The 9,684-nt window shown below is 38.2% G+C and overlaps 1 protein-coding gene across 1 annotated transcript; it reads left to right on the top strand.

The window, feature by feature from the left end:
* The first annotated feature begins 6,723 nt into the window (after nt 1-6,723).
* On the top strand, nt 6,724-8,535 carry LOC103934169 (adenylate isopentenyltransferase 5, chloroplastic). The gene is made up of 2 exons (XM_009343897.3): nt 6,724-7,122; nt 7,252-8,535. The coding sequence occupies exon 2, from the start codon at nt 7,269-7,271 to the stop codon at nt 8,277-8,279; it is 1,011 nt and encodes a 336-aa protein (XP_009342172.2). The 5' UTR covers nt 6,724-7,122; nt 7,252-7,268; the 3' UTR covers nt 8,280-8,535.
* The last annotated feature ends 1,149 nt before the right edge of the window (nt 8,536-9,684 follow it).

Here is a 9,684-nt window from a genome sequence, read left to right as displayed (position 1 = left end):
TCGTCAACATGCAAATGCCAAAAGTCTTCATCGGGTGAAGTAGGCATGGCTAAGGCATGCTCGGCTGCCTCTGAAACGTCGTTAGGTTACTCTATTGCATTACCTAGTCTAAGTGTGAAGGCGCAGTAGGGAGTCGTAGAGTTGGGGCTATGTTACATGTAGCAGGAGATGCTCAACTACTGGTATCGGGCTATTCTAAAGATGAATTATGGAGCAAGGGTCGGTTGAGGTCGTGTGACATGCAGCAGAAGATGGTGCTCAACTTGCCGGTACATGTTGCTCCTATGTAGAATCTTCTAGGGCGATAAGGACAAAACTTGCTTTTGAGTGTCCTTTTAATGTTCGTCTGCCCTTGGCATGCCTTTTGAGCTGAGTTGTTGCGTTTTTCAAAAAACTTTGCACCGTTAATGTCTGCGCATTTATCGTTGCTCGTCTGGATTAGGCAGAATAGTGCGTCTAAAAATATAACTTGAGTTTTCGGGTTGCAACAACTGTCGCCAAAGTTAGCTTTTGAATTTCTGGTAGCTGGTTTCCGCATTGAGGAGAGCTTTTGAACTGTGGAATACAGGTAGTTGGGTAAAGCTTATTGTTGCTTCAGATGCGGCTACTTGTCTAGTCAGACCTTGAATCTCTTTCAGAGTAGTGCGGGGCTTCATATTCAAGATCGTTCGGATTTTCCTTGAATGTGCATCGACGAACTTCGTCCTAAAATGCATGCTTCTCTGCCAAAGCTAAAAAGTCTGCCAGAGTTAGATCTTCTTTCATGATCAATTCTCCGAACAGCGGGTGGTCTGCTGAGAGTCCTTTTTGGAAGGCTGCTCTAACTATCGAGTCGTTGCATCTGACTATCTTTGCCTTCTTTGCTTTGAACCTCTTCACAAAGTCGCGAATCGACTCCTTTGGGTTCTTCTTGAAATTGAACAAGTGGTAAGACTTTTTTCTTGACTGAGCGATAAGATGAATATTCTTTAGTGAAAACCAAAGAAAATTCGTCGAAACTCCGGATGGATTGTGGCGGCAGGGTGTAGAACTAATCTTGTGCCTCGCTTTGTAGAGTGGTGGCAAATATCTTGCACATCAGATCGTTGTTGTTTCGATAGAGGATCATTGTGCTTCAGTAGTGCTTTAGGTGTCTCTCCGAGTCTTCATCCCTTTGAAGGATGTGAAATGTGGCATGCTGAACTTGGATGGAGACTCTGCCTGCTCGATCTCGTCTGTGAAGGGTGGCCTGCTTATGTTGGACATGTCCCATCGTAGTGCTTCATTAGTGACCTTGTTGCATTGAAAATCGTGCAATCGCTCGGTCATGAGCTTTTCTACTTCTTCTTGAATTTGCCTTTGTTAAGGGTAACAGAGCTCTTAGCTGCCCCTGGTTGTGACCTACTGGTTTAGGCTGCTGTTCTACGTGCTCGGCTCGTCTATGTCGTGGCTGCGTTCCATGTGGTTTGTTCCTAGCAGGCAAAGGAATTCTTCGAAAATTGCTGTTGAGCTTGAGCCAGACTGAGTGACTACTTCTCTTTGTCCTTCATGTTGCCTATTCCGATGTAAGGTGGAGGATACTCCTTGCTGGCCTAGCCACGAATGAACGTTTCGCCTAGAAGGTTGCTCATGTTGACTATCAGAGTGTGGCCTTAACCGTGAAGGTATGCTCGTCTGTGGGCCTAATTGAGAGTGCACACTCCTCCGCACGTTAAGACGGGAGTATACTCTATATCGGGGGCTCAATCAAGAGTTTACACAGCCCAAACCCTCTGTTCGTGGCTGCTTGCTGGGACTTTGCTGGAGAGGTTCTTCGTCTGCCCTTATCCTACTTCGGAACACCTTGTCTGGGGCACGTTGCATCTCGGTGCTCTACAAAAGCTAATTCACCAAGGTTGTCTGTTGTGCGAGGGCGTTCGTCAATTCTATCAAAACAAGTGTTGTTCTCCATTTGGGTTGGAAGAGCTTGGAAAAAATGCGTCTCCTTGAGCAATGGAAGCGTGGTAGATTCCTAGCGCGAGATTTGAGTTAGGAAATGTCAAATTCACTAAGAAATGTGGTGAAAATGCCCCTGGTTCCGTAGCCCCAGAAATTTGAAGTAGGGATGGTTGTACTAATCTTGGACCGATTTGGGCTGCTTGGAAGGCCATGAGAGCAGGCTGGGCCCATAGAGCAGACTGGGTCACAAGAGTAGGTTGGGCCGTTGGAGCAAACAGGGTCGCGGGAGCAGATTGGGCCGCGGGAGCAGGTTAGGCCACGGGAGTATGCCACTTGGCGTGTGGCGCATGTAGGTGTGAGGCTAGGGCTCTGCTTGGCAACGCGTTGGGTTTGCGTCGGGCTTGAGTGGCTCGGGTCGTCATTCCTTAGGCTTGGGCTCCTGTGGGCTTGAATGGCACGGCTTGGGCCGTGGTTGTGGCGTCGTGGTAGCTGTCGTGGTGGCCATCGTGGTAGTTGCCATGGTGGTGCCCCGTGGGGGTGGTGCCGCTCTACTCATCATTGTGTTGAGCCTCGTAGAGCACCGCGTTCCTAATCCTTGAACGTTGGAATTTCTGTTCGTCGAGGTTTTCGAATCTCTTGCCATTGTACTTTTCTTTTAGGTTTTATCAAAAAAATTTTAAAAATAAAAAATTCCAAGAATAAGAACGTACAAAAAATCTACAAGAAAACGAAAAACCTTGAATGTGAGAGTCTTCTACGAGTGTTTGATCAAGACTCTTAATGAAAGCACCAATTTGTAGATGCAAATTTCTGTCTTCTTCTTCTTATACAAAATTGCACCTACAAAACAAATAACACCTTAGGTCAAGGCCAAGAGCCTCACGCGCCCACGATGAATTTTTGGGGGGGGGGGGGGGAGGGGGGGGGGGGAGGGGGAGGGGGGCCTTGGCCGAAGAACCTTCGATGCCAAAGTTAGAATTTTGAGGGAAAATATTTGGAGAATTTAGAGAATTTTGCAAGAGAGTTGGAATTAAGTTTTGGAGAAAATGAGATGATATTTATAGGGTGTGGTCGGCCCCTTTAGGAGGATGGGGACCGGCCACTTGGATGGTTTTTTGGGTGAGATTCATGATTTGTTAGCTAATTAATACATTAATTGGGTAATAAATCAATTGATTAACTAATTAATATAATTAGAAGGGAATGATTTGGGAGTTATCTTGTGGAGAAGATTTGATGAGGACTGATGAAATAGGTTTTGAATAAATACCTATTTTGGGCACTTTTGACTTGATTGAGGGATGATTGCTTACTGCTTGCGTGTAGAAATCCCGATGTGTCTCGAGGGTAATCTTGTATTTTTCATCCAAAAATTCATGTGTCGCCTCCATATTCTTCTTAATTATTTTTGGCTCCACAGACGCAACGAGATATATCAAGAAAAATTGAACGATTTCACAACGCTAGAATCCACAAGCAAATCCTATAATCCACTAGGAATAATAGAGAGAAAAACTCACATTTTATTGATAACAGTCGAAATATAACAATTCCGACACCAAATAGGTGTATTTATTCGTCCAAAACATAAAACCCCAAACCTTAATAGGACTTTACATTCAAGCAAGAAATAAAATAAACGGTTAACAAAGTTTCAAAAATATCCGTAACTTCAAATTTGTTTTGGGATAGTAAACGAGGGAATTTGGCCAATTTTGCCTTATTTCATCATGAGCAAAGCTATCTAGTGCGTATTGTTCCTCGCGTCATTCTCTTTGAAATGATTGTGACATTAACAACAAAACCTGCATCCCATGAGCCTTACTGCCAATTTTGCATCTTCCATTCTACATCACTTGTTTTCAGAAAAATCATAGTCGAATTACATCAGTTTTTATGTTTCACAGCCCAATATAAACTAATTCAAATTGACAAAGATTTTATTGGATCGACCTTTGTATTTTTATTTTTTGGTTATGTAGTTCAACCTCACTCTAACTCTCCTCAGTGTCATGTCATTCACTTACATAAAAAATTAGAAGGACAAAAAAAAAAAAAAGGACAATTGTAATCAAAGCAACACCTCATGCAAACCCTAAACTGTGAGGTAACATTTTATCAACTTAAAAAATTGTAATATTTTTGGTCGGTTTTAACAACCAATCGAATTAAATTGGTTCTTCAACTTTCTCGTATTCCAATTGAACTTAACTTAAAAGTTGCAACCAGCATTCCAGCTAGGGGTAATGCTAAGGAGATTAAATTTATAGATAAAGTTTTGAAAATTAAAGGACATAGAAGTTGATGATTGATTTATTACTTAAACGTTGATAAACGTGCTTATTCATATTGATGACACATAATTTAATTTGGAAATTTAATATTCCTATCATTACCTTTCGAGCTAGCATTTCTTTATGGAGCTTCCTCCACTCAAATTGAAAGATTAGATATAAAGTTTAATTCACATATTATCTTTTGTTAATATATATATATATATATATATATATATATATATATATATATACATGACAATTAAGCGCATGCACATTTTGTATGTAATGCCCACGTACATTTTCTCGCCTTCTTCTCAACTTCTTTACAAAAATTAATTAATTATTTTTGCAAATTTTCTTCCTTCTTTTATTTTAACACTTGCTTTTAATTAGTTTGTAATAACTAATAATTTTGTACAATAAATGGCGCATCATGACGAAGAGAAAATAATTAATAAGAACAAGAACTCGAATTCATCATAAAGTATGAGAAAATCTCAATTTTAATATTGAATAGTTGATAAACTTTAATTTATGATTATGTTGGTGCAAGACGCTTTTTTTTCTCTTAGATCGGATTAAAATTCCCAGCAATATTTTTATTGAAGCCCATGTTATGCACCCTTCTTTTAGCTTTGTACATTTTCAATTGCTATTAATGAATATTGTACTTCAATTTCAAAAGATTTTTTTTTTCTTTGCCAAAAAAGAAAAAAATATTGAATAGTAACAACTGTAATGCCAAAACGGTATATTTATAATGTAACTTAACGCTAAAAGCCATAAGAGTTCAAATATAAATGGAATTAGATAAATAATAAAATACCAAAAACGTCCTTAAATCTTAAAACCTTAACTAAACATTGTAAACGATAGAATCTAGTTGAAAACCCCCATACATCATGACAAAGCGCTGAGTTTAATGTGTGTCCCTCTTTGAAATGATGGGTAGGGGCCAAGTCGGACACCAAAACCTAAATATGCAAAACTCTATTATTTGATCTAATTTACGCCTTTCGACTTGATCTTCAATCCACTACACCATCTAATCTTCGTCAAATAATGTAATGGTGTTTCTAACAATTCGAGGACATCCGACAAAGGAGTAATGAATTTATAATAATGTAACAATGTTTCCTTTTTCTTTTATCAATGGAAACAAGAAGAGGGACTTGAATTTAAAATATCTTCTAAGAGGTATCAACAGATTATACATGTTTACTTACTATCATTTTGATTCTTGAGTTCCATGCATTTACTAAAATATGGATAATGAAATTATTTCATTTATTAACTTTTTCACGTGTTTACTTACATGTAAGAAATAAAAAAAAATACAACTTTTTCCTTAAAAATCTGTAATAAAATATCTAAAAATAAAAGAGAATTAGATCAATTATTAGAAATTAGTTGATCTGATTTTTTTTTTCTTACTTCTCCGACTAGTGTTGTGTAGCGTTGTTTCTCGAAGGAATAATAATTTTACTGGGAATCAAAGGACCCTGATTAAAGAGTGAATTATCAGAAACATATGGGCTAGCACTTCACCTAGCTTGTCCCTTCAACATATAAAAAAATCTATATTAGTATCAAAACCATGAAGAAAATTCTTTTTGCCCACGGCTTTCCTGAAACAACTAATTCCATTCCCACCCAATTTACATCGATGGTGATGCATACGTGTTCTTAATTTTATTTTATGGAGAAATTATAGAACCTAAAACCAAATTAAGAAAAGTTAGTCGCTAAACAAATGGTGCATCCATTAGGGAATCATACCCCGAACCACATCATTTCCTCCTACTGAGTTGACTAACATTATTTATACTTTTAATAATTTTATTATTATACAGGTAACACCTCTTTAGCACATTAAAAAGACGATTAATTTGTAGCTTAGCTAGCTACCTACTTACACTTTTTATGTAATTAACAGATCATACCATTCTTATTTAGCAGCTACCTACATACACTTTCCATGAAATTAACAGATCATGCCCTTCCTAATTAGCACAAGAGGCCCATTTAATTGTTGGTATAGAGTAATGTTATTCATACCATGTTTTTTTACCACATTTTCATACCACCTTAGGTGGCATTTAATGTGGACAACCATATTATTTGAATTAATTAGATTTTTTAATTTAGTTCATTATTTAATAAAATAATAATTAAGAAAAATTAGTTAATTAAATGATGATTGTGATATACGAGGAGTCTTTCTCCTTTCTTTCCTTGAGTTTTGAAAAAATTTCAAATGATATGGTTGTCCACATCAGATATCACCTAAGGTGATATAGAAATGTGGTATAAAAATATGGTATGAATAGTATTACTCATACATGGTGTCCATAAATACTTTCTATATGGTCCCTCCTAACCCTAAGGCACTTTTTCTTATTTTCAAGAAAAGAATATTCAAACACACTAGCCAATTCAGTCCTTGACCTAACCTTCGAGCTCCACACTATAAAACATTGATTCTGCCCAGAACAATTCACCAAAAATCTACATGTGTTTTTCATTCCATTGAAGTCACAAGAAAACCCTATACAACCTTGGTTGCTTTAGTTTTTTCCCACCACTATAAATCCCCGACCTCTAATCTCTTCTGCTTAGGCAGTGATCATTCAGCTTCAAAAACTTCGTTTTCTCACAAACCCGCAGTTTTTTTTCCCCAATTTTAATTTTTCTTTTTGAAAAAATAGGAAGCTAATACAAGATACCTAGCTCTGCATATCAGGAGAGTTTGAATCCTGATCCTAGCTTACTCGGACCGATCGATCACCTTTCCTACCTACCACCGGGCTAACCCCTGTGGCTTGCATCTCTCTGTGGTTCTCTCATCTCTCTTTAAAACTCCACATCAAGAAGTTTGTGCAGGCTATTTTTTTATCCAACAATTCGCCGCGTTTATTGTAATTTAAAGGTAAGTGTTCCCGAAAACTATGTGGGGTATTTTGTCGATTTGTAGTGAGGACTTCGTTACATGTGTAACTTTGGATATAAAGTTTCTATGAAGTGAAATCTCACCAGTGTTTTTGGGTCAACCTTGCAGGTTTCAATAATTATAAAATGAGAATTCTCATGTCTGCCTGCAAACAAGTAGTACAGCCGATGGTGAGCTTCCAAGGCCCCGGGCTCACCAACATAAACATGGATCCGTTTTTACGGCGAAAAGATAAGGTTGTGATCGTAATGGGAGCCACCGGGACTGGGAAGTCCCGGCTTGCCATAGACCTCGCAAGACATAATCCGCCGGCGGAGATTATTAACTCGGACAAAATGCAAGTCTACAAAGGCTTGGACATCGTCACCAACAAAGTCACTGAGGACGAGTGTAAAGGCATACCTCACCATTTGATAGGCAAAGTCGATCCCGACTCAGATTTTACTGCCAATGATTTCAAGCACCATGCGTCGTTGGCCATCGAATCGATCTTGGAGCGTGACAGATTGCCAATCATTGCCGGGGGTTCAAATTCGTATATTGAAGCCTTGGTGGATGAACACTCGGAGTTTCGAATGAAGTACGAGTGTTGCTTTCTTTGGGTTGATGTGGCCATCCCCGTGCTCCACTCTTTCGTGTCAGAGAGAGTGGACCGGATGGTGAAGATGGGTTTGGTGGAAGAGGTGAGAAGAATGTTTGACTCTACAACTGAGAAAGAATATACGCGCGGAATCAGGCGAGCCATAGGCGTGCCTGAAATGGATGAGTATTTACAAGGCGAAGCAAGTGGTAATAACGATGATGAAACTCAAGAGAGGCTTCTTCAAGCAGCAATTTCTAAAATCAAAGAAAATACTTGCATTTTGGCGTATCGCCAATTGCAAAAGATTCGCCGGCTGCAAGCTCGGCGGGATTGGAACATGCACCGCCTTGATGCCACGGAGGCATTCTTAAAGCACCACGCGGAAACGAATCAAGCGTGGGAAAAACTCGTGGCAAGACCTGCCACGCGGATAGTGCGTCAGTTCCTTTTGGACCCAATTCCCTCCCTTCTTCCGACAGAGAACATCACCGCCACTACCACGGCTGCGGTTCTTTCCACGTCTATGCCGACAGTGGCCACTGCAACACGATAGCTAGAGGAAGTAGGTCTGGCCGTCTCTGCGGTTAAATAAAAAATAAAAAATATAAGAAGAAAAACATAGTTACTGTGGGAATGTAAACACTGCTGTCACTGTCAGGTGGTTAAGTTAAAAGTACATCTACATCTTGGGTGGCCGTACAGTTGGAAGCATTTTAGAAATCCGTGCTGGCTGCTTCGAAGGATGATGATTCTTTCACTTCCTAATCTTTCTTCTATTTTCTTTTTTCTACTTAAACGGTTATAATTAAACCATATCAATATCTTATATTGTATTTCTATAAGAACATAAAAAAAAAAAAAAACAAGTAAAAGGAAAGAAAGAGAATAGAAATAGGATGAAAGAAAATCTTGCTCAGCTTTAAAGTGCTTTCTTTTACATTTCGTGTGTCCGTACGTACCACGCTGTGCGATGCGCCTGCGTCAATTCATCATCAATCATGAGTTGATAATTAGGCTGTGGGGTCCATATATGTTGAGAGCTCTCCAATAAACCCTAGCCAGGCGTAGGCCCCATTAATTTGTTGTGTATGTAAGTAAATATATGAGAGTCAGCAGAGGGTGGTGTTTTTTTTTTTTTTTTTTGGCCTTTTAGATTGTGTGCCGTTTTTACACCTTGAGTGATGATGAACTCTTTGTTCTTTTTATTTTACATGTATATTGCTAAATTGCTATGGTATATTTGTGATTTGGGAATTGGGAATTTCCAACAAAAGAAGAAGAGGTGTGTGTGCATTTGGTTCTTCCATCCATATCCTAATTTCTAAAGTTGAGTACGTACGTACATCTTCATCATGATTCCACATCTAAATGCAAACAAATTCACGATAGAGTTGGTCTTGAAATATAAGCAAGTTAAATCTAGCTAATTACAAAGTTCAAAGGAATTCACTAGGTTTGGCATGAAAATTAAGATATTGATTAAAATGTGTATTGATCGTGGAATTAATGTGCAATTTCCGTACGTGAAGATGTTCAAGTGCACACAAAAAACAAATCCGTTAAGAAAACAATAATGTTTGATTAAATGAGAAAAATTGTTAAACAATTCTATAAAAAGTAATTCTAGATAGACCAACTTTTTAAACTACATTATTTGCAAATCATGTGATGACATGATTTGTCACTAATCAGAAATATACACGTTAATCAACATTTAAAAAATAATTTAATTATCAACAACCATGTCATATAATTTATAAAATATGGTTTAAATAAATGGTCTTCCTAGCATTACCCTTCTATAAAAGTGTAAGTCTAGAATCTAGAGATTCAAATTAATATGTTACAATCTTGAAAGTAAATAACCAAGTGCGATCATCAATTAGATTGATAAGTCTGAATATATGAGCTATATGTTGAACACTCCAAGTACTATATGTGTTCTGTTGTTATATATT

Source organism: the organism of the source record quoted next, unplaced genomic scaffold (genome assembly GCF_019419815.1).
Source record: "Pyrus x bretschneideri cultivar Hongxiangsu unplaced genomic scaffold, Pyrus_bretschneideri_v1 Contig6, whole genome shotgun sequence".
Classification (NCBI taxonomy): Eukaryota; Viridiplantae; Streptophyta; class Magnoliopsida; order Rosales; family Rosaceae; genus Pyrus; species Pyrus x bretschneideri.
The sequence above is the reverse complement of the archived record's forward strand: the minus strand, read 5'-3'. Positions and strand labels throughout refer to the sequence as shown.

Excerpts from the sequence above, each read along its gene's own strand:
- LOC103934169 (XM_009343897.3), top strand. The coding sequence starts at position 7,269 with ATGAGAATTCTCATGTCTGCCTGCAAACAAGTAGTACAGCCGATGGTG.